This window comes from Tupaia chinensis, unplaced genomic scaffold (assembly GCF_000334495.1).
Source record: "Tupaia chinensis unplaced genomic scaffold, TupChi_1.0 Scaffold145396_1, whole genome shotgun sequence".
Taxonomy (NCBI): Eukaryota; Metazoa; Chordata; class Mammalia; order Scandentia; family Tupaiidae; genus Tupaia; species Tupaia belangeri.
In genome coordinates, this window is record NW_006205257.1 from 2,093,648 (window position 1) to 2,118,888 (window position 25,241).

A 25,241-nucleotide genomic window follows, 5' to 3' on the forward strand; every position below is an offset into this window, starting at 1 on the left:
AAAAAACAAACGAAAAAACCACAACAAAAAAAAAAAAAAAAAAAAAAAAAAGAAAAAGACTCAGTGTATCTTAATCTATGGGATCAAAAAGACTGAAGAGCCAAAACAACCCTTAGCAAAGAGAATAAATCTGGCGTTACTGTACTACCAGATTAAAACACACTATAAAGCTATAGTAAGCAAAACTGCTTGGTACTGACATAAAAACAGACACATAGACCAATGGAACAGAATAGGAAACCCAGAAATAAATCCACACACATACAGCCAAATGATTTTTTTTTTAAAGGCACTAAGAATATTGCCTGGGAAAGGATTGTCTCTTCAATAAAAGGTGCTGGGAAAACTGGCTATCCATCTGCTGAAAAATGAAACTAGGCCTCTGTCTCTCACTATATGTACAAATCAACTCAAAATGGATCAAAGACTTAACCCAAAACAATGAAACTATTAGAAGAAAACATAGGGGAAACTTTTTTCTTTTTGGAGAGGTTTTTGCTAATAGGGCATGTGCGCTCACCAGAAAGACAGAGAGAGACAGAGAGACAGAAAGCAAGAAGTGAGAAGTCAGCAAGAAATCACCGCCCCCAGGGGGATGGCCATGCTGCAATCCCTTTTCCTCCATTCTCCTCCATTCTCCTCTCAGGATCTTGGGCACACACGCACAAGTGCCCAGCATGAGTTTAAGCCACTGGGTCCAGGACTCAAACTGTGGTTGACTACATGGGAGTCCAGCAACATAGCCATTATGCCAATTGCTGGTCCTGTATAGGGGAAACATTTTAAGACATTGGTTTGGGGACAGATTTTTCTGGTTAAGACCTCAAAAGCATTGGCAGCAAAAGCAAAACTTTACAAATGGGATTATATAGAATTAAAAAATTTCCGTACAGCAAAGGAAAAATCAACAAAGTGAAGAGATAACCTACAGAGGATAAGGTATCTTCAAATTATTCATCCAACAAGTATATACAGTATATACAAAGAATTCAAGTAACTCAACTCAAACAGAAAAAATTAATCTGATATAAAAATAGGCAAACGATCTGAATAGCCTTTTCTGAAAAGACAACATACAAATGGTCGAGTATGAGAAAATGCTTAACGTTACTAAACATCAGGAAAATGCAAGTGAAAACCACAATGAGCTACATCATCGCACCCTGGTTAGAACGACTATTATCAAAAAGACAACAGCAAATGTTATTGAGGATTCAGAGAAAGGAAAAGGGAGTCTTATACGGTTTTAGTGGGAATGTAAATTAGTGCAGTTATTACAGAAATCAGTGTGAAAGTTCTCAAAAAACTAAAAATATCACCCAGTAATCCCATGGCTGGGTGATATAATCTAAAGGAAATCAGGTCAGTATGTCAAAGAGATTCCTGTATTTCCATATTTATTGCAGCCCTATTCATAATATCTGAGATATGGAATCAACCTAAGTATCCATCAAAGGATGAATGGGTAAAGAAAATGTGGTATACATGCTCAATGCAATATCATTCAGCCATTTAAAATGAATGAAATCTTGTCATTTGAGGCAACATGGATGAGTCTGGAGGACATCAGGCTAAGTCAAAGAAGCCAGGCAGAGAATAACAAACACCACATATTCTCATTTATGTTGTGAAAGCTAAAACATTTTACCTCATAAAAGTACAGAACAGTGATTACTAGCAGCTGGGGAGGCTAGTGGGGAAGAAGCGCTGGGAGATGTTGGTTAATGTGTACGAGATTACAGTTAGATAAGGGCAGTAAGTTTTGGTGTTCTACAGCACTAATCAACTCAAAATGGATCAAAGACTTAACCCAAAACAATGAAACTATTAGAAGAAAACATAGGGGAAACTTTTTTCTTTTTGGAGAGGTTTTTGCTAATAGGGCATGTGCGCTCACCAGAAAGACAGAGAGAGACAGAGAGACAGAAAGCAAGAAATCACCGCCCCCAGGGGGATGGCCATGCTGCAATCCCTTTTCCTCCATTCTCCTCCATTCTCCTCTCAGGATCTTGGGCACACACGCACAAGTGCCCAGCATGAGTTTAAGCCACTGGGTCCAGGACTCAAACTGTGGTTGACTACATGGGAGTCCAGCAACATAGCCATTATGCCAATTGCTGGTCCTGTATAGGGGAAACATTTTAAGACATTGGTTTGGGGACAGATTTTTCTGGTTAAGACCTCAAAAGCATTGGCAGCAAAAGCAAAACTTTACAAATGGGATTATATAGAATTAAAAAATTTCCGTACAGCAAAGGAAAAATCAACAAAGTGAAGAGATAACCTACAGAATGGGAGAAAGTATCTTCAAATTATTCATCCAACAAGTATATACAGTATATACAAAGAATTCAAGTAACTCAACTCAAACAGAAAAAATTAATCTGATATAAAAATAGGCAAACGATCTGAATAGCCTTTTCTGAAAAGACAACATACAAATGGTCGAGTATGAGAAAATGCTTAACGTTACTAAACATCAGGAAAATGCAAGTGAAAACCACAATGAGCTACATCATCGCACCCTGGTTAGAACGACTATTATCAAAAAGACAACAGCAAATGTTATTGAGGATTCAGAGAAAGGAAAAGGGAGTCTTATACGGTTTTAGTGGGAATGTAAATTAGTGCAGTTATTACAGAAATCAGTGTGAAAGTTCTCAAAAAACTAAAAATATCACCCAGTAATCCCATGGCTGGGTGATATAATCTAAAGGAAATCAGGTCAGTATGTCAAAGAGATTCCTGTATTTCCATATTTATTGCAGCCCTATTCATAATATCTGAGATATGGAATCAACCTAAGTATCCATCAAAGGATGAATGGGTAAAGAAAATGTGGTATACATGCTCAATGCAATATCATTCAGCCATTTAAAATGAATGAAATCTTGTCATTTGAGGCAACATGGATGAGTCTGGAGGACATCAGGCTAAGTCAAAGAAGCCAGGCAGAGAATAACAAACACCACATATTCTCATTTATGTTGTGAAAGCTAAAACATTTTACCTCATAAAAGTACAGAACAGTGATTACTAGCAGCTGGGGAGGCTAGTGGGGAAGAAGCGCTGGGAGATGTTGGTTAATGTGTACGAGATTACAGTTAGATAAGGGCAGTAAGTTTTGGTGTTCTACAGCACTATAGCACAACTCCAGTTACAGCAATGTATTGTCCATTTTAAGATGGCTAAAAGAGAAGATAAATGCTCCCAACATTAAGTAATGATAAATATTTGAGGTGATGTCTATGCCAACTACCCTGATTTAATCACTACTTACTATATTCATGTATTGAAAAACCACACTGTATCCCATAAATATGTACGATTATTTTGTCAACTAAAAATGCTTATTTGGGGAACCACAGTTTGAGTCCTGGACCTGGAGGCTTGAAACTCATGCCACACAGATGTGGGAACATGCCCAAAATCCCAAGGGGAGAACAGAGAAGGAACTGCAGTGTGGTCATTCCCCCTGGGGGATGATTCTTCACTTTCTGTCTGTCTCTTTGGTGAGTACATGCCCTATGGCAAAAACCTCTCTTAAAAAAGAAAAAAGTTTATTGGAAAAAAGCTTTTCAAAGTACTGAGGACAAGACAATAAAAACTTCACATTCTCAGCACACTTTTACCAGTTATCAGCTATTAATAATTTATCCGATCTTCTTCGTGAGCTTAATTTTCTCAACTGGAAAATGTTAAGACAATACATGACATGGCCATCTCATATGGCTGCCATAATAATTACATAAGTTAAAGCCAATGATCTCATTTTATAAACCATACACTCATCTATAAAAGCCAGCACTCTTCCTTCAGCCAATGGCCACCACTGAGGGCCCGAGGTAAGAATCAGCGTGAGAGAATCAATGAGTGGGGGAAGAGAAAGGCTACTGTCCTTACTGGATAGCTTATGCCCCGGGCAGTTTGGAAATCAAATTGAGTAATGTAACCTGAATGTTACCAGAGGTTGGGTGTACAATGACAAAATATTTCATTTATTTTGTTCTAAAACAAAATTGTTTTCAACTTACTCCGTTTCTACTCGGTAATGACTTGTAGCAGCTCCCAGTTTGCAGAATCGTAAGCACTGGTGGAAGGTACAACAAAGGGTCGTTGCCACAGTGAGAAATGACAACCACATCATAGCCACGTGCTATGGGAGGCCAGGAGTAGGATTCGGTGTGGCTAGGTCCTCGAAACTTATTTCTTTGAAGAGCCTATAAAACATCAATCACTCAAAAGTGTAATAAAGTTAGAGAAAACTCCATCTTACTGCTCACTTTATTCCAACCACTAGATATTGCCAAATCTACTATTTTCTAAACTCTAATTTGACAAGTCTCCCTAAATCTTTTCTCAGCACCAAACTCTTATTATAAGACTCTTGCTTTTCTGGGACCCAAATTTAAAAGGACCCAATAAATAGTCCCCTGGTCAGGTGCTTAAAGGTCAATGGTATATGGATGTGACCTTGGGGGACAGCAGTTGATGTAGTTATGGCACTGGACTCCCACGTGGCTGACTGTGGTATGAGTCCCAGCCTAGCAGCTTGAAACTCAAGTTGCTCGCATGTGCATGTATGCCCAAAATACCAAGAGGAGAATGGAAAATAGATTGAAGTATAGTCATCCTCCCAGGAGGTGATATCTCCCTTTTTCTCGTCTCCAGTGAGAGCACACAACTATAGCAAAAGTCTCTCTAAAAATAATAAATAAATAAGGATGTGGCCTTTTCCTCCTTACTCTAGATCTGCCAGTCCATCGACTTCACTTGTAAAGCTTTTTAAAGACATGCTTTTGGGACCAGCAGATGGTGTAATGGTTTCGTCACCAGACTCCCACAGAGTTGACTGCGGTTTGAGTCCTGGACCTGGCTTAAAACTCATGCTGGGCATGTGAGTGTGCATACCCAAAATCCTGAGAGAAGAATGGAGGAGAAGGGACTATGGTGTGGCCATCCTTCCTAGGGGAGGATTTCTCACTTTCTGTCTCTGTCTCTCTCCAGCAAGCACATGTGCCCTATACCAAAATACCACAACAACAACAACAACAAACACATGCTTTTAATTGCTTATTTTTCTATATAACTGTCACTAAATCCCAAATGTTCCAATAGAGTTTTCCAGCATTCTGATAGTATCTTCCAAAAAGCTGAATTCATGAGCACCATCACCTCTGTGTCGTCCTCCTGGATAGAGTCGTGAACCCCAGCTACAATCAAGACTGACTATTCTCAGCACCTGGTATTCAGCTGTTCACTCTGGGATTTTCCTTCAATATCACCCTTTTGTCACCAACCCTATGAGGTCATCAACCCTATGAGGTCTTCTTTCTGGGCTTATTTGTTTTGGTGGAGAACATACTTGAGTAACTTTTTTTTTTTTTTTTTTGGAGAGAGTTTCGCTATAGGGCGCGTGCGCTCGCCAGACAGACAGAGAGGGACATAGAGACAGAAAGCGAGAAATCACCCCCCAGGGGGGATGGTCACGCCGCAATCCCTTCTCCTCCATTCTCCTCTCGGGATCTTGGGTGCGCATGCACACGCGCCCAGCGTGAGTTTTAAGCCACCGGGTCCGGGACGCGAACCGCGGTCGACTACATGGGAATCCAGCGACATAGCCATTACGCTAACTGCTGGTTCCCTTTGAGTAACTTCTTGACAAGAGGTAAAGGGAAAGTACATTTTTTGAGTCTCTGAATGTCTGAAAAATACCTTCGCTCTACCCTCATGCTCACTGGTAGTTCAAGTATGGACATCTAGGTTGGAAAGAATTTCCCATCAGAATTTTGAAGTTAATACTCCTCTGGTGCTGCTGTGGAGAAATCTGAAGCCAGTCTGATTTCCGGCCCTGTATGTGGGACCAGTTTCCTTATTTTAGAGAAAGTTTTCACCATTTCTGAATCCCTCAAGTCTAGATGCTTCCCAATGACATATCAATCTTTGTTCATCACTATGAAGGCCTGCAATAGGGAGGCTCTCTTAGTTTGGAGACTTGCGTCAGTTAGGTCCAGAAAATGTTCTTATGTTACTCCCCTGAGACTTTTCTGCCCTTTCTTCATTCTTACCAGAAATCCCATTTTCAGATATTGAACCTTGTATTCAATTTTTTTACTCTTATTGCCATCTCTTTGCCTTATTCTATTTTCTGGTAAGTAGATCCTATTTTTTTTAAAGATTTATCTATTTATTCATTCATTCATTCCCTCATTTTAATTTGACCAGAGAGAGATAGAGAGAGAGAGAGAGGAAAGTGAGAAAGCAAGCCACCAGGTCCAGGACTTGAACTGTGGTTGGCCATGTGGGAGTGTCCAGTGCCTTAACCACCACACCACCTGCTGGTCCCAGTAGATTCTATTTTACATCTTGAATCTATAATTCACTTTTAATTTTTTTCAGGGGAGGAAGAGGTTTTTGATATACGGCACATGCACTCACCAGAAGGACAGAAAGAAAGACAGAAAGTGAAAAATCACCCCCCAGAGGGGATGGTCACGCCGCAATCCCTTCTCCTCCATTCTCTTCTCAGGATCTTGGGCACGCACGCACACACACCCAGCATGAGTTTAAGCCACCAGGTCCAGGACACAAACTGCAGTTGACTACATGGGAATCCAGCAACATAGCCATTACGCCAATTGCTGGTCCCTGACTTTTAATATTTTTAGTAGTATTTTCAACTTATGAGAATCCTTTCTCTCTGGCTATTCCTTCTATTTTTTTTTTTTCTTTTTACATCAGCCTGTCATGGTTAAATAGATGCAATATGTTCTCTTACCCCTTGAGGATATTTATTTTCTAACATTTTTTCTACTCTTCTTCCCTTTTTTTTTTTTTTTAAGGTGAAACCTTTCTCCAAATGTCTATGATCCCTTTACTTGTTCATGTTGAAGAGAAAGACACTAAAACCTGACATGAAGCTCTGCGAGTAGGGTAAATCTTACCATCCTGTGAGCCTCACATCACTACAGGAAGACAGAGCAGCAAGCAGGCATTTTCTTTGAGTGAATTCTAAATAGCACCATCTAAATGTCATTTTTTTTTTGAGAGAGATTTTTGCTATAGGGCGCGTGCGCTCGCCAGACAGAGAGAGACATAGAGACAGAAAGCGAGAAATCACCCCCCGGGGGGATGGTCACGCCGCAATCCCTTCTCCTCCATTCTCCTCTCGGGATCTTGGGCACGCACGCACACGCGCCCGGCGTGAGTTTTAAGCCACCGGGTCCGGGACGCGAACCGCGGTTGACTATGTGGGAGTCCAGCGACATAGCCATTACGCTAACTGCTGGTTCCCTAAATGTCATTTTTATAGAGCCATTCTCCAAAAGGATCCTCCAATTTCCCTCCCAAGAACATTTTTTTTTTTTGGAGAGGTTTTTGCTATAGGGCGCGTGCGCTCGCCAGACAGACAGAGAGAGACATAGAGATAGAAAGCGAGAAATCACCCCCCAGGGGGGATGGCCACGCTGCAATCTCTTCTCCATTCTCCTCTCAGGATCTTGGGCACGCACGCGCATGCGCCCGGCGTGAGTTTAAGCCACTGGGTCCGGGACTTGAACTGCGGTAGACTACATGGGAGTCCAGCGACATAGCCATTACGCTAACTGCTGGTTCCCCAAGAACAATTTAAACTGGCCATGGGTATTCGGAAAACAGGATAGGGAAGTTCACTATTCCTACACATCTCACTCCTTCTCTAAGTCACCATAGTCTGCTGCTGTTTTCTATCTTCTAAATGCTTATAGAAGTCTCTGGAATAACAGGTGGCATAGTGGTTAAGGTGCTGAATTCCTACATGGCAGACCATGGTTCGAGTCCCAGATTTGGCAGCTTGAAACTCATGACAGGCATGTGCGCATATATGCCCAAATCCTGAGAGGAGAAGGGAGGAGAGGGGATTGCAGCATGGCCATCACACCGATTTCTCACATTTTTTCTCTCTCTGTGTCTCCATCAAGTACACATGTCCTATAGCAAAAAGACTCTCTCTTAAAAATGAAAGCCTCTTGTCTACTAAAGACATTTCTCATCCTATTTATTTTTGTGGTTTTATCTTTATTTTTTAAATATTAAAAAATTTATTTATAAGACAGGAATTAAGTAAACATGTATGATCACTTTACCAAGTGAAACCATGGGCTTATAAAGTGATTTTGAAAAGAATGGCTAAGAAGTATATGCCCCGGGGCCGGCAGGTGGCCTGGTGGTTAAAGGTGCTGGACTCCCACATGGCTCACCACAGTTCAAGCCGTGGACCTGGTGGCTTGCTTTCTCATTTTCCCTCTCTCTCTCTGCCTGATTAAACTCAAAAATGATAATAATAATAATAAAGTTAAATATAATAATTATTTTTTAAAAAAGAAATATATTCCCTGGCAATTCCTTACTCCTTTTAAGCTCCTTTCCTGAAGTGTATTTGAAAACTTAGTTCAGGAGAGGATTTACAGTTGTACAACAGCTTTTCCACAAAAGGAAAATTCACTTGTAAGAATTTAGCTGAGGTTAAGAATAAATGAGAAATCGTTAACAAATGCTTACAAGAAAATTTCAAAAGCAAAGAAATTATATAACACAACTTTAGGACTGTAAAGTCTTCTGTGTTAGAAAAGGTCAGTATCTCTTCGTGAGTTTTTAGAGCATTTTTACCTTTTTCAGGTCTGGTGAAAGTGGTGACATGTTGATGGTTAAGCAGGGCTCGATCTTGTTTCGGAGCACCACGCCAGGCTGCTGTACGCCTGACTTCAGCTTCTGCAACTAAGTGAGTACATACCTTAGACCTCAACACATGCCCTAAGGTAGCAGCGACCGAATACGCAGAACTTTACAGAAATGAGGAAAAGATTTCAGTGTAAAAACCTAGGCAAAACCTGGTAGTGCAGTGGGTAAGGTGGCTGGATCCCACCTGGTCACTGCACTGTGTAAGTCCAAGACCTGGTAACTTGAAAAGCACACTGGGAACACGTGCGTGTGTGCCCCAAATCTCAAAAATGGAGAAGGGACTGTGGTATGACCATGCCCCAAGGAGGGGGTACTTTCTTACTGTCCCTCCCGCTCTCTGTCTCTCCCCAGCAAGTAAGTGTGCCCTCTGGCAAGTTTAAAAAACAGTAACAACAACAACAAAAAAAACCAAGAAAATTCGCCCAAACAAAATGAAACAGAGATCAACTATTACCCAAATAAAAAAAGAGCAATTTCTCAAAAGTAATAATCTACTAGTTGATTTATAAAAGGACATCTTTTTTTTTTGTCATTTTTGGAGAATTTTTTTTTTGCTATAGGGCACGTGCGCTCGCCAGACAGAGAGAGAGAGACAGAGAGACAGAAAGCGAGAAATCACCCCCCGGGGGGATGGCCACACCGCGATCCCTTCTCCTCCATTCTCCTCTCGGGATCTTGGGCACGAGCGCACACGCGCCCAGCATGAGTTTAAGCCACCAGGTCCAAGACTCGAATCACGGTCGACTACATGGGAGTCCAGCGACATAGCCATTACGCTAACTGCTGGTCCCTAAAAGGACATCTTGAGGTAACGTCCCCATTCAAGGACTTTCTCTCCTAAAGTTATCTGAAGGGAGGGCAGAGAAGGATTTAGAGTAAACAGTTTTCTCTCCTCTCCACCCCCAAAAAACTTGTAATACCTGTTGCAGATCAGAGATTCCATCAGCTCTCAAAGGATCAGGATTTAAAAACTGCAGTAACCTGTCAAATAGTGAAAAGAACAATCTGAAGAAAAAGGCATTTATGTTCCCTCAACTGAACGGTCATTCTAATTACTCCTTGACAGAGGTGGGACGGACTTATAATATATCCCAAGACACAGCTATGAAATGACTGCCCTGCTTCTGCTTCATGTATTAAGCTATAAAGGCCATGGTGGCCGTGCCAGTCACATGCTTCCTGGTTCCCACCCAGGGTTCTCGGCCTGTATCTGTGCTGCACAACTTTGCCAGCCTGGTCTTCATGCAGAAAATTTGAAAGGAGGCCCAGCCTAGCTTAAGAACCACTGGTCTACCTCATTATCTTTGTTTTATGAGTGAGAAAACAAGACCAGCTTTTCCACTCTCACATTGGCTGAGAGGAAAAGCTCTTTGAAATTGCTTTCCTCTAGACCCAGCCTCAACCCCAATGTGGGTAAGGAGTGGTAACAGCAGGAGAGAATTCGCAAACCATAGAGAGGCCAGGGACTTCAAGATAAAGATTATCAATTAAACACACACAGCAGGGTCAGCTGGTGGAATAGCGGTTAAAGCAACTAGATCCCACATGGTCAACTATGTGGTTTGTGTCCCAGACCCAGCAGCCTGAAAAACATACCAGGCGCATGTGCATGCATGCCCCAAATCTCAAAAGAATGGTGGTGAGACTATCCTCCACTGGGGGGATGCTTTCTTACTCACTCACTCTCTTTTTTTTAAAATTTTATTTATTATTAGTTTTTAATTTGACCACAGAGAGACAGAGAGAGAGAGGGAAAGTGAGAAAGCAAGGTGCCAGTTCCAGGACTCAAACCATGGTTAGCATTTGGGAGTTCAGTGCCTTAACCACCATGCCACCTTCTAGCTCCTTTCTTTCTTCCTTCCTTTCTTTTCTTTTCTTTCTCTCTCTGTTGAGTGCACACACCTTATACCAAAATATAATAAACAAACACACATCGGCCAGCAGGTGGTATGGCAATTAAAGTGTGTGCTGGATCCTACACAGCCAACAGCATGGTTTGAATCCTAGACCCAGCAGCTTGAATAACATGCCAGATGCATGTATGTACATGCCCAAAGAACCCAGAAGTGGGAAGAAGGGATTGCAGGGCGGTCATTTCCATGGGGGATGATTTCTTACTTTCCCTCTCAGTTTCTCTCCTCCAGCAAGTACATGTGCCCTATGGCAAAAATCTAAAAAATGGGGGCCAGCAGGTGGCACGACGGTGAAGGTGCTGGACTCTCACATGGCCAACTGCAGCTCAAGCCCTGGACCCAGTGACTTAAAAATCATGCCAGGCACGTGTGTGTGCAAGTACAAAATCACACGAGAAGAATGGAGTTCAGAGAAGCAATTGCAACGTGGCCATTCCTCTGGGAGGTGATTTATCATTTTCCCTCTCACTGTCTCTCTCTCTCTGTCTCTCTGAGAAGCACAAGTACCCTATCACTAAATCTTAAAAATAAATAGATAAAAATAACACACACACACACACATCAAATTGCATTCATTCATTCTTTTTTTTTTTTGGAGAGGTTTTTGCTATAGGGTGTGTGCACTTGCCAGAAAGACAGAGACAAAGAGACAGAAAGTGAGAAATCACCCCCCGGGGGATGGTCACGCCCGCAATCCCTCCTCCTCCTTTCTCCTCTAAGGATCTTGGGCACACACACACACGCGTGAGTTTAAGCCACTGGGTCCAGGACTTGAACCGCAGTTGACTACATGGGAGTCCAGCAACATAGCCATTACGCTAACTGCTGGTTCCAAATTACATTCTTTCTTGAACCCCTCTTTGTTTCTTTTTTTCTTAAGAGAGATTTTTGCTACAGGATGTGTGCACTCACCAGAGAGAGAAAGAAAGACAGAGAAACAGAAAGTGAGAAATCGCTCCCTAAAGGGGATGGCTGCACTGCAATCCTTTCTACTCCATTCTCCTGTCAGGATTTTGGGCACGCACACACACATGCCTGGCGTGAACTTTAAGCCACCAGGTCCAGGTCTCAAACCATGGTCTACTACATGGGAATCCAGAGATGTTACCATTGTGCCATCTGCTGGTCCCTTGAAGCTCCATTTATGTAAGTGGATTTTTTTAGTGCAAAAACTACAAAATTCAAATGGCTATCACCTGAGGAATGAAAAAATTAATCGTTTCAACCATGCAACAGGATATTATTGAGTCATAAAAAGAAGTGAAGTACTCACTTGTGCTACAACCAAGATGAATTTTAAAAGCATTAGGCCAAGTGAAAGAAGCCAGTCACAAAGGGCACAATTACTTGGCTCTCTTTAGATATAATATCCAGCACAGGAAAATCCACAGAGACCAAAAGTCAAGTGGTAGTTGCCAAAAGGCGACAAGAGTGAGAAATGGAGAATGGGTGCCGTGGAGGAGGGTTTTCTGGGGGCGTAACAAAAATGTAAGCATGACATAACAGCATGGCAAGACCCTGTCAAGGGCACTTTCTCGTGCTCGATCTTCTTCTACATGAACACATACTACTGTAAAAGAAAAAAATACAAGGAAGGAGTCAGAATGGGAGTCAACTTCTCCACACTAGCAACTAAAAAATAAAGGAGGAATGCCTTCCAAGTCTATAACTAAACTACTGGTTAAGCGTGAAGACAGAGTATGTATGCAAAGTCCCCGAGGATGTATCTTTTGTGTTTCCCTTCTCAGGGAGCTGGACTGGAGATGTTCTCCAACAAAACAAGGAAGTAAACCAAGTAAGGGTCAGAGGGAAGATCCAGATCAATCCAAGAAAGAGGCTGCGAATCTCAGGATGCTGGGGACAATGAACACCAGATGGATCGGGCACAGGCCACGGTAGGTGGGAGGTGCTAGGGAGGTCTCCGAGGAGACACAAGTGAAAATACGGAAAGCAAGTTTAACTAACAGAGGGGGATTCTGGAGATGAATTAGTAAAGATATATAAAAAACTAAGATGTGGCCAGCAAGTGGTGTGGTGGTAGAGGCGCTGGACTCCCACATGGCCAACCGTGGTTCGAGTCCTGAACCTGGCAGCTTGCTTTCTCACTTTCCCTTTCTCTCTCTCTGGTCAAATTAATTAAACACAAAAACAAACAAAACACATACATACAACTAAGGAGATAAAAACAGAATATAATAATTAAGTTTAAGTAAACTTTAATTAACTTTAAAGTGAATAGAATATAATAATTAACTTAGAGTAATTAAGTAAATATAATAATTAACTTTAAGTAAACAAGAGAAGTCTCTATACCCTACTACTGCATGGCTAAACAGCACCTATCTGTTCAAAACCCATGGACCCTGAAGATTTATCTCACCAGAATCATGATGCAGGAATGGGAGGGATGAAAATGTGAAGTGATTTCAAGAAAAGAGGAGTTGTGCAACACAGAGACTCGTCCTCACTACCCACACTGTGCTTTGGCAGAAAACTCCACTTGGGGGAAAGGAGGGTCACCAGCACCAGGATCCCACAGCCCATAGGAAGGACATTCCAGTTTAGACTTTAGGAAGCACGACTGTTACAGTGCTCTGCATTACAAGGAGTACACGTATTTAGAGAAATGTTCCATCTTAAGTAGACTGTGCAAAGTGCTTCTTTGAACACATTTAAAGGAAAACAACTGAAGAATAAGACAAATATATTGTGCAAGGTACGAAGATACAGGAGGAAAGATGAAAAGACAAAGGACTGCAAAGAAAGGTACAGGGTTACGTTAAATATCAGAGATGGGGCTGGGCCCATAGCTCAGTGGTTAAGCACCATGCAGAAGCCAGAAGCCAGATTCCACACAGCTGACCAGTTCAAATCTTAGCCCCAGTAGCTTGAAAAACTTGCCATGCACACGTTGGACACATCCTGACAGGATGAAGAAACAGAGAAAAAAAAAAAAAAAGATTGTGGTGTGACCAGGACCGGAGGCACTGCTTTTCCTCCGCCACCCCCACCACTCCTCTCTCACATGCGTGAGTGCTCTCTGGCATTTTAATAATCAGAGATGGCAAGCGGTGGCAAGCATGCCACTGCTGCATCCTCCTGAACGCAGACCAGACATCTTCACCAATCATAGAAGTACCCTTCCCCAGCACGTCAAGTTGCAGTGTCAAAATCTTCTTTGAAAAATGCTGCAGGGGGCCACTACCAGGCGAACGGGTTGAGACTCACTGACCACTTCCAGCACATCCGAGGGCTGCTCATGAAGTGGGAGACGGGTTAGAAACCACATTCCGGGCCCAGCCCAAGCTGCCTGGTCATCTCCAGAAGCTCTAAGTGGAACAGATACATTTCTCTTGATACCCCAAAATACCAAAGAGTTATCTGCTAGTGACCCTTGAACTCCAGATGCGGACCCTGAGACTACCTGCTACGTAAGGACCAGGATCCCGGAGAAGGTATTCGATCCTGGACCAGGAAACGTGACTAAACATGGGGTGGCCTCCTCCTGGGTTTACCATAAGGCGAGGGGTTCCCAGGGAGTTATGCAAAAGGAGATAAATCGCAGGAGAAAGCTGCAGAACGACCTGCTGGTCCTCTCGGGCTGAGCAACAGCATCCGTGGGAGAGACACACAAGAAAGGCAACCAAGAGGCTTTGAACCCAGGAAGCGAGGCGGGGGCCTGGTCTTCCAGGTGGTCCTTCAAGGCAAGGCAGGATGTTTGGCAATGTGCCAGGGTCACCGTATCCCCTTTCCTAAAATAATTCTTATTGACGTTATCACGTATTAAGTTATGGGACTCAAATGCCTGCAAATCCCTGGTGGTCATCCTTGAGGCAAGGACATCTTTCCCAGGCTGTTTTCCCATCTGTGACCGGGCTCTGAACACAGTGCAGCCAGTCCCAGGACCATCGACTGGTCAAGGAGCAGGACCGCGTGGTCACCAGGTCATCCTGAGTTTCTTAGAAACCCACTGGCTTCTTGCTTCTTTGCTGTCGGATGTTGAATGATCCAAGGTTCCCTGGAACTCACAGCAGCCTGCTAGAGTAACTGGTGTGGTTTAAGTGAAGGAGATTTGGGAGAACACGAGACAAGACAGATCTTTCTCATATAAAAATAAAAGGGAACAGAGTATTTCAGGGTTAATTCACAGGGTTACAATAAAAATATAGAACAAGAGACCAGCAAATGGCATAATGGTTACATCTCTGGACTCACACTTTGTCAACTGCAGTTCGAGTCCTGGACCTAGCAGCTCAAAACTCTTGCCTGGCATGTGTGCACATCTGCCCAAATCCCTGAGAGGAGAATGGAGGAGAAGGGACTGAGGAGTAGCCATCCCTCCCAGGGAGTGATTTCTCACTTTATTTGTCTCTGTCTCGGTCTCTTGGTCTCTCTGGTGAGCACACACGCTCTATAGCAAAAAAAAAAAAAAAAAAAAAAAAAACCCAAAACAAAAAACAACCAACTCTAAAAGTAAGTAAGTAAATTCGTTAATAGTAATAATAGAGCAAGGGTCCAGCAGATGGTGTGGCAGTTACGTCTCTGGACTCCCACAACACTGATCATGGTTTGAGTCCCAACTTGGTAGCTTGAAACTCACACCAGGCACATGGGCGTGAGTACTCGACATCCCAGGAGGAGGACGGAGAAGGGATTGCAGGCAAGCACACATACCCTAAGACAAAAACCTCTCAAAAAAGAGAAAATAATAATAGAACAAAAGAGCCACATAATAATGCCTGCCTTTTGTTCTAAGGAAAATAAGCACTTGTAATAGCAAAACCATTGAGTATCAGAGTAGGGAGTGCCCTCAGGGGAGAGTGTCAAACTAAGTGGAAGATCAGCCAGGCTGGAGCCCTGGGATGCTGTGAGCAGCTCCTGCTGGTTAAGAGGCCACGAGGGGCATCAGTGGTAGCAAGCCGGACAGCGCTCCCGGCTCAACACCCTTCCTCCCATTCCTTGGCCGACAAGTGGATACAAGACAATCTACCCATCTCTGAGCTGTCTTAAACTCTCGTCACTCTGGTGACTCCAGAGCAGCCAGAGTTACTTGAAATGTAAAACTGTTTAGATAAAAATCATTTATGGTTAAAAAAAAAAAAAGTAAAAATCAGATTTTATGGATTCAACAAATGGTTAAACAAGTATTTTGTGAATTAAACAAGTACAGATGGTCGCCCATTTACGATGGCTCTACCTACTGATTTTTCCACTTTAGGAAGGTATGAAAGCAATACCCACTCAGCAGAACGTGCACTCTGGTACCCATACGGCCTTCTGTTCTTCACTTTTAGGACGGTATTCAATACATCACATGAGATATTCGACACTTTATTGGGTTAGATGATTCTGCCCAGTTGTAGGTTTATTTAAGTGTTCTGAGCACGTTTAAATTAGTCTGGGCTAAGCTATAATGTTTGGTAGGCTTAGGTATATACTAAATGCTTTTTGACTTACTGTATTTTCAACTTAGGACAGTTTTACTGGGACATAGTGCCACTACAGGAGCTGTATAAAATGACTAACTCCATTGTTTACAGTTCCTCCAGCAGGTATTAGACTTATCAGAAAACTGGGAAGAAAGCAAACGTTGCCCACAGAAAATCAACAGCTCCCAAAGATCAACTTTATCTAAATCATTTCATAAAATTGCTAATTTCACCAAGAGAATCAGGAAGCAGAGGCAAAAAATGACTACTTACACTGCAATGAACTTTTAAACAGGAAAACAGTGAAAAGAAAAAACTAACTTCAATGTCTATAGGAAACTTATTGTAGGTTTTTTTTTTTTTTTATAGAAATACAGGTTTGAAATGAATAATAAAAGACATAACCTGCTTATAATTACATTGCAATTATTTCACTATACGATTCAGGCTGATAAAAAAATATTTTACTTCACACAGCCGTTCTTCTCATCATATTCCTTCTTCTCAGCCAATCTGAGTGGTTTTTCATTTGGTTTCTGAGTACTAGAAATCAAAAAGACATTTATTAAGATTTGTGAACCCAGGGGCCTGCAGGTGGTGTGGTGGTTAAAGGATTCCCACATGGGCCACTGCAGCTTGAGTCCTGGACCTGGTGGCCTGGTGTTCTCACTTTCCCTTTCTCTTTTTCTGTGTCTCTCTGGACAAATTGAAAAATAATAATAACAAATGAAATTAAATAAATAAATAATTCTTTAAAAATTTTAAAAACAGCCATGTATGTTTGTCAAAAACTATTAAAAAGAGGGACCAGCAGTTAGCGTAATAGCTATGTCGCTGAACTCCCATGTAGCCAACCTCAGTTCAAGTTCCAGACCCAGCAGTGGCTTAAACTCACGCCGGGTACATGTGTATGGGTGCCCAAGATCCTGAGAGGAGAATGGAGGAGAAGGGATTGCAGCATGGCCATCCCCCCGGGGGGTGATTTCTCGCTTTCTATCTCTCCCTCTCTGTCTTTCTGGTGAGCGCGCATGCCCTGTAGCAAAAATCTCGCAAAAAAAAAAGAAAAAATTGTGAACCCAGAGCCAGCAGATGGCAGTTAGGGTGCTGGACTTCTACACGACCGACCGTAGTTTGAGTTCCAAACCCAGCAGCTTGAAACTCATGGCAGTGATGGGACCAGCAGATGGTATAATGGTGACATCACTGGGTTCCCACATAGTCGACTGCAGTTGAAGTCCTGGACCTGGTGGCTTAAAATTCACAATGAGTGCGTGTGTGTCCACCCAAAATCCCGAGATGAGAATGGAGGAAAGGGGATTGCAGCATGGCCATCCCCCCGGGGGGTAATTTCTTGCTTTCTCTATTTTTCTCTCTAGCAAGCACATGCGCTTTATAGCAAAAATCTCTCTAAAAAAAATTTTTTTTTGAGAGAATCAAAGCTTAGCCCTTTAACTGTGAAAATCATTTTTGACACTTCAATGCTGGCTGAGATGGGGTGAGCCCTCAAAAGCCTACCTCTCCTACTAATTACAAAGAAACTCTGAATAAGGCACCAGACGAAAGGGAAAAGAAGTAAAAACCCCCAAAATTACCAGGCCACAGTAGACACCATGAGTTTGTAGTCAACTCTACTGCTAACCAGTTGTCATGGTATTTTCCCTTCAAATTACTGTATGTTTCATCAAATTTCCCAAAGCTACCCCTTTCAGAAATTGGGTATTTCTCCATCATTAATCCTACAGAACACTAGATAAGACAATCTTACATTGAAGTCTCCAGACAACTGAGTTTTCAAATCATACCTGGCTGCCGGTATATCGGGGTCCGCGTATATGGTTATACCTCTTTTTGCTGGCCAATATGCTGAAGATTCAACACACTGTTAAAAAAAATTTTCAGAAAGATAATGTATGCTAGCAACATATACTTTTAACTCTATGGGAATTATTATAATAATCAACAATCTCAGATAATTTTTATGCACACAAAGATATGGAGAGATGATCCACGAGAAGTCAGATGACTAAGTTACTGCTGCAACCACCAGATTGAAATGTGCAAGGAACAGCCTGGTGGCATTGTATTAGGTCTTATTTTTTTCTATGCAAAAATATGACACGACTTCCCTGACAACGCAATACAATAAGCAGTATTTAAAATATCCTGCAAATAGGGACCGGTAGTTGGCATAATGGTTATGTCACTGGACTCCCACGTAGTTGATCGCAGTTCGCGTCCTGGACCTGGTGGCTTAAAACTCATGCCGAGCACGTGTGCATGCGTGCCCAAGATCCCGAGAGGAGAATGGAGGAGAAGGGATTGCAGCATGGCCATCCTCCCTGGGGGGTGATTTCTCTCGGTCTCTCTGTCCGTCTGGTGAGTGCATGTGCCCTATAGCAATTAATGGGAACAGCAGGTGGTATAGTGGTTAAGATACCTTAACTCCTACATGGCTGACCATGGGTTCAAGTCCTGGACCTGGTGGCTTGCATTCTTACTTTCCCTCTCTGTCTGTTTCTCTCTGGTGAACACATGTGCCCTATGACAAATTAAATAATAATAATAAATTTAATTTTTAAACATAAAATAAAATATCCTACTACTATATCCACTTGTCTTGTCAAAAGGGCTAGAAGGCAGATTAGACTTGAACTTAACAGTGTCCTAGAATTCCAGACTTTCACATCTTTATTAAAAAGAGAATAAATCTTCAAATTTTGTAGAGGCCGCTAAGCTAAGAATTAGAGCTTGGCAAGATATGAGCTGGAGTTACCTTGTTCTTTTGAAATAAGCAAACATACAAACTATATTGTTTCATAAATAAAACTATCATAGGCAATGATTCTTTTTTTTTATATATGTAGACCACAGATTAGTTTATTTTTAACACCCATCATGCCATGAATTCATAGGGAATAGGTTCCAGTAGCTCAGGCTCCCTTCCATTGGTTCTCACAACGTGTGCTTCTCTGGGTGGAGCAGGCTGGCGCTTCAGTTGAACCCACGTACCTTTCTCTGGCTTCCTTCTTTTTCTGGTCAGTTTCCTTCACACATTTTAGAATGCTTAATATGCTCAATACACACATTTATTCTCTTGGCAAGAATCTTGCCCTTAACTTGTTTGTTCACAACAACGCCAACAGCATGCTGGGTAACAGTGTAGACTCTTCCAGTTTTGCCATGGTAACATCTGTGGGACATTCCTTTTTGAACAGTACCCATTCCCTTAATGTCTACAATATCACCTTTCCTGTAGATTTGCACATATGTTGCCAAAGGAACCACTCCATGTTTTCTAAAAGGCTTAGAGAACATATATCGGGTGCCTCCCCTCTTTCCTTTTGTGTTTGTCATTTTGGTTAATTACTGGAAGATGGCGGTTCCAGCCAAAAGGGGATTCCTTTTTTTTTTAGAAAACATATTTCTGGTTCCCAATAGACCTTAAAAGCAGCTATGCTAAAATTAACATTGTATGACAATTATACTTAATGGACATTTTAAAAATACAACCTTATCTACACCTTTTAAAGAAATGCACTGCTCTTTCTTTTCGGACTTCTTTTTGCATGAATCTTTCAATGAATCCATGTTACATTTTATAGCTTTATCTGAAAAATAGAAATAGTGATAAGCTATCGTGAAAAGTGTTATAGATAGATAAAAATAGGACAAGAATATAATAAAAACAAATACCAGAACAAAAGAAAAAAATCGACAACAACAAAATTATAAAACCTTAATACCTAAAATTTTTATGGAATTGTATGAAATGTTACTTGATGAGATTATATTTTAGAGATCTTGTTTCAACCTTTAATCTAAAGAAACAGTTCTAAATATTCCCATACTTATAAAATTTTTATGGAATTGTATGAAATGTTACTTGATGAGATTATATTTCAACCTTTAATATAAAGAAACAGTTCTAAATATTCCCATACTTAGACTATCTATTTTTATTGGAGAAGTTTTTGCTATAGGGCACATGCGCTCGCCAGAAAGACAGAGAGAGACAGAGAGACAGAAAGCAAGAAATCATCCCCCGGGGGGATGGCCACACCGCAATCCCTTCTCTATTCTCCTCTTGGGATCTTGGGCATGCACGCACATGCGTCCCGTGTGAGTTTAAGCCACTGGGTTCTGGACTCAAACCGCGGTTGACTACATGGGAGTCTAGCGACATAGCCATTACGCTAACTGCTGGTCCCTCAACTTAGACTATTTTTTCAAAGAGGGCCACAACAACGTCCTCTAATACTCATGCTCTTACAGCGTCGCTTTGACTCTCATTGCAAGATGGGCTCTGTATTCTTTCCCGCGAACCTGGTTGGGCTTGTAAACAACAGGGAAGTGGTGCTCTGGGACTTCTAAAGCTAGATCACAAAAAGTGCCATGAACTTATCCATTTCTCTGGCGTGCTCACTTTGGAAACCCAGCCACAATGCTGTGAGGAAACCCAAACAGCCATACACAAGGTCACTACAGGTATTCCAGATGACAGCCCCTGCTAAAGTCCCCAAAGCCAGCCTCAACTGCAGGAAACATGGCCAAGTCTTCAGGAGAATCCAACTGTTGGGTTACCAGCAAGCCTTCAAGTTTTTCTAGCAGAGGCATCAGACTGTGGAACAGAGATGAGCCCTCGTGCTGTGCCCACTCTGAATTCCTGATGACAGAATCCAACTGTAGACTGGTTGTCCCTGTATAACGCTAAGTTTGGGGTAGACCTATTATACTGACAGTATCTAGAATATCAATGGCTCAGGTTTGGCCATAGTTCAAGCTCGCAATTGTACATTTCGCTTCTTAAACACAGAGTAGACGTACACGGCTTTAGATAACACACTAAGGGGCCAGCAGGTGGCAAGGTGGTTAAGGCACTGTACTTTCACATGGCCAAAGGCATGGTTCGAGTTCCAGACCAGGCAGTTTGACAATCATGCTGGGCATGTGTGCCCATAAGGGAGGAGAATGAAGGAGAAGAGCACCATTCCCATGTTGTTTTCAAGTGGACATGGCCATCGCCCTGGAGGACGGTTTCTCACTTTCCTTCTCCCAGTCTCTACCTGGCAAATGCACACACCCTATGGCAAAAACAAACAAACAAACAAACAACAAAAAACAACCCTGAAAAACAGAAATAATGAATAAAAGAAAACACACTGAATATGAATAAGCCAGGAGGTACCAACATTCTAAGGCAGACTCTAGGCCTAAATCTAACTTTTGGAAAGTGACAGAAGTTGTCTAGTGAATAATACAGACAATCAAGCTGAGTAATCACACTTAGGAAAAAACTGAGATGTAACTCCAAAGAAAGAAAAAGGAAAACAATTCAACCCAGCAATCATTTATTAGAATGACTATTCTAGAGCTAATTCTAGAAAAGTGTTCATTCTAAGAATTAGTAAGAGAAATACAAACTGAAATAAGGGGGTACTCCTTTCACCTATTAAATAACATTAACCATTAACATAAACAGCTAGTACTAGAAATGGGAGACAATATTGTAAATGGGTCTAACCCCTTCTTTAAAGTAGTTTGGAGCCCAAGCAGCATGTCATATGGTCCTGAGGTCGGAATTACATTCTCTCTTCGGGGTTCAAACTTTCAGCCAAGAACTCACTCTGGTCTAGAGCCAGGAGTACAGTAATCAGTGCAGAGAAATAAAAAGACAAAAAATGTAAAAGAGGGGGCCTGTAGGTAGTGTGGTGGCGAAGGCACTGGCTTCCTACACGGCCAACCACTGCTCAAGTCCTGGACCTGGCAGCCTGGAAATCACACCAGGCGTGTGTGCATGTGTGTCCAAAATCATGAGAGGAGAATGGAAGAAAAAGGGACTATCATGTGGCCATCGCCCCTGGAAGGTAGTTTCTCACTTTCTCTCTCTGTCTCTTTCCAGTGAGCACACACGCCCCATGTCAAAAACCAAAATAAATAAATAAATAAATAAGTCTCATACTCTAAATATTTGAATCTTGCTTTGCTTGTATTTTTAAACTACAAACATATGGAATTCAGAAAACATAACTAAACGTTAGTAACTTGAAACAGTTTTTTCCTAGACTCATAAAAAGAAATGATAATAGCTTTAGGACCATAAAACTTGTCACAGGCTCATCAGGACCGAATTCTAAATATTAAGCGCAGGGATCAGCAGTTAGTGTAATGGCTATGTCGCTGGACTCCCATGTAGCCGACCGCGGTTTGAGTCCCGGACCTGGTGGCTTAAACTCACGCCGGGCGCGTGTGTGTGTGTGCCCAAGATCCCGAGAGGAGAATGGAGGAGAAGGGATTGTGGCGTGGCCATCCCCTCTGGGGGGTGATTTCTCGCTTTCTATCTCTCTGTCTCTCTCTCTCTCTCTGGCGAGCACACGTGCCCTATAGTAAAAACCTCTCAAAAAAAAAAAAATTAAGCACAGAATTCAACTCTCTGTTTCCATGTGGGAAAAGCTTATAAAAATGTAGTGGGGATAGTCAACCAGAGAGAAACAGGACATCGAGGCTGCAGGAAAACAGCGATTTTATTAGTGCTGGCATTGGCTCAGCGGATTTACATTTAAAGGCTGAGTCCTGAACTTCTGGGGGCCCTTCCTTTTATTCAGTTTAGTCTCTTTTCCCCCCTTAAGTGGTTATATATACACTTTTACATATTTTTGATTGGGTAATTTATATGATAAGGTTGCTACCGAGTTATATAGTTATCACTGGGCTACTGGACTGAGACACTCAGGTGTACATGAAGTTATAGTGACTAAGTTGCTATGGAGACAAGACGACAAGGTCACTATGGGGTGCACATGCGTACTCAAATTCCAAGTATGCCATTATCCTTCCTTATTCTAGAAGGCCCCCCCCCCACCACACAACAACTTAGCTCAGTATACAAAGATCATAAATGAAATGATTTAAAGGAAAAACATACAAGTAAAACTCCACTCACTTTCTATTCCTTGAAAATATTTTCCTTGCAGAAACATTGGCCAAAGGGTAAGTGCTGGGTTGAGGTTATTGGAGAAGGACGCCGACTTTACATTCAATCTTGGTTTCTCTGAAGAGTCAACGTTTTTATTCGCTATCGGTGACACGTAACAAGCGAAGTTCTTTGCAACCAGATCATCATTAACACAAATCTGTAAAAGTTTAAGCACGTCATGGATAACAAGATAAATATAGGCAAGTGACTGGAAAGAAAATACTCAGATTTAACCTCAAATTTCAATCATATAAAGATAATTTGGCAGAATCAGATCTTTTGACCTCTGCTTTGCTAACGGAGAACTAATTACTTCTCACCAACCCTTCTAATGAGAAATACAAGGATCGGCATGAAATTTAAAAAGTATCTTCCTGAAAGCACTGGAAAGCTGACACACCTCAGCCAGGCAAAGAGCTGGTGGAGAGACTAACCATCAGAGGAGAAACTGAGCATTTTACTGAAATTTAAAATTTCTGCTTTTCAAAAGAGAATAAAAGAGATAAGACAATTTAAAAAAAAAAAAACACAAAAAAAACCACAAGTATCTAGGGACCAGCAGCTGGTGTAATGGCTATGTCACCCGACTCCCATGCAGTGGCCCGCAATTCAAGTCCTAGAGATCCAGTGACTTAAACTCACGCCAGACGCGTGTGCATGCGTGCCCAAGATCCCAAGAGGAGAATGGAGGAGAAGGGATTGCGGCGTGGCCATCTCCCCAGGGGGTGATTTCTCGCTTTCTGTCTCTCTGCTTCTGTCTTTCTGGTGAGTGCACACATCCAATAGCAAAAACCTCTCCAAAAAAAACAATAAAGACAAGTATCCGAAAGGACACATGTCCACAATATATAAAGAAATCTCAAAAGTCAATAAAAACAACCCAATAAAAAATGGGCAAAAAGTTTGAACACGTCATCAAAGATTTATAGATTACAAATAAGCAAACAAAACACCACTACTCATTTGGGAAGTGCTCATTTAAACCATGATGAGATACCAGTACACACCGATCAGAATGGCCATCCATGTGTTGAAAGGGACGTGGAAGAGCTGAAACTCTCCCACACTGCTGATGTAAAATGATCGACCACTTGGAAAATAATTTGGCTGTGTTTTAAAAATAATTACTTATTTTATTTATTATGATTATTTTTTAATTCACTACAGGGCAAGTGAGCTTATCAGAGAGAGAGAGAGGAAAAGTGAGAAAGCAAGCCCCCAGGTCCGGGACTCAAACTGTAGTAGGCCATGCAGGAGTCCAACGCCTTCATCCCCATGCCACCTGCTGACCCCAGCAGTTTCTTAAGACCTACAATATTGCCCAGAAGTTTAAATCCTAGATGTCTGCCCAAGAGAAATAAAAGAGTAGGTCTGTAGGAAGACTTACACATGAATATCTGCAAAAGCCCCAACTGGTCACAACTCAAATGTCCATAAACAAGAGACTGGGTAAATATACTGTAGTAAGACAGAAGATGGAAGAGCACATGGTAGTGAAAGGAACAAACCCTGGGCACAGGTAGTAACATGGAAGCTCCTTAAAATAATTCTGCTGAATGAAAGAAGCCAGGCTAGAAAGGAGATCCCCCTGGGATATACCCTCGTGCTCCATTTGGAATCTGGAAAAGAACTCTGGCCCTTGCTTTCCTTTCGGGCATAACTGCCAGAACTTCATGCATTCACTGTAAGTTCTCCCTCGACCTCCCTGCCTCCTTCATCACCTTAAGTAAGAGAAGGCCATCACCAGTGTACAACTTACATGGTGAGAAAGAGAGGTCTACTTGTAAAAAGCAAGACGGAAGTAACTCAATAGAGAATTTATTTTTAAAAGGATGTTTTATGGGACCAGCAGATGCCGTGACGGGTCAGGCACTAGACTTCCCATATGGTAGACTGTGCGGCTCAAGTCCCAGACCTGGTGGCTTGAAAATCATGGCAGGTGCATGTATGTGAGGGCCCAAATCCCCAAGAGAGGAGTGCAGAAGAAGGGATTGTGGCATGGCCATCACCCAGGGTGGGGGGCAGGGGAGCTGTGATTTCTCTATCTCTCTGTCTCTGTTAGTAAATGGGAGAGGAGAAACAGTTTTTGTTATAGAATTCCAACGAAAAGTGTAGAGGGAATGGTGGAAACAGGCAAACACCCAAGTGCATGCATCACTTTGACAAAAACTTAAAAAAAATGATGTTTTACAAGATCGGCTGTGTAGC

The 25,241-nt window shown here is 42.0% G+C and overlaps 1 protein-coding gene across 1 annotated transcript in view; it reads right to left on the reverse strand.

Moving 5' to 3' along the window:
- Positions 1 to 25,241, reverse strand: part of TDRD12 (tudor domain containing 12) — a 96,946-nt gene that overhangs the window by 37,830 nt on the left and 33,875 nt on the right. Inside the window, 7 exon segments of the mRNA XM_027768073.1 lie at positions 4,035 to 4,220; positions 8,647 to 8,754; positions 9,639 to 9,699; positions 16,529 to 16,603; positions 17,863 to 17,939; positions 19,571 to 19,668; positions 23,001 to 23,190. Coding sequence (XP_027623874.1) covers positions 4,035 to 4,220; positions 8,647 to 8,754; positions 9,639 to 9,699; positions 16,529 to 16,603; positions 17,863 to 17,939; positions 19,571 to 19,668; positions 23,001 to 23,190 — 795 coding nt within the window.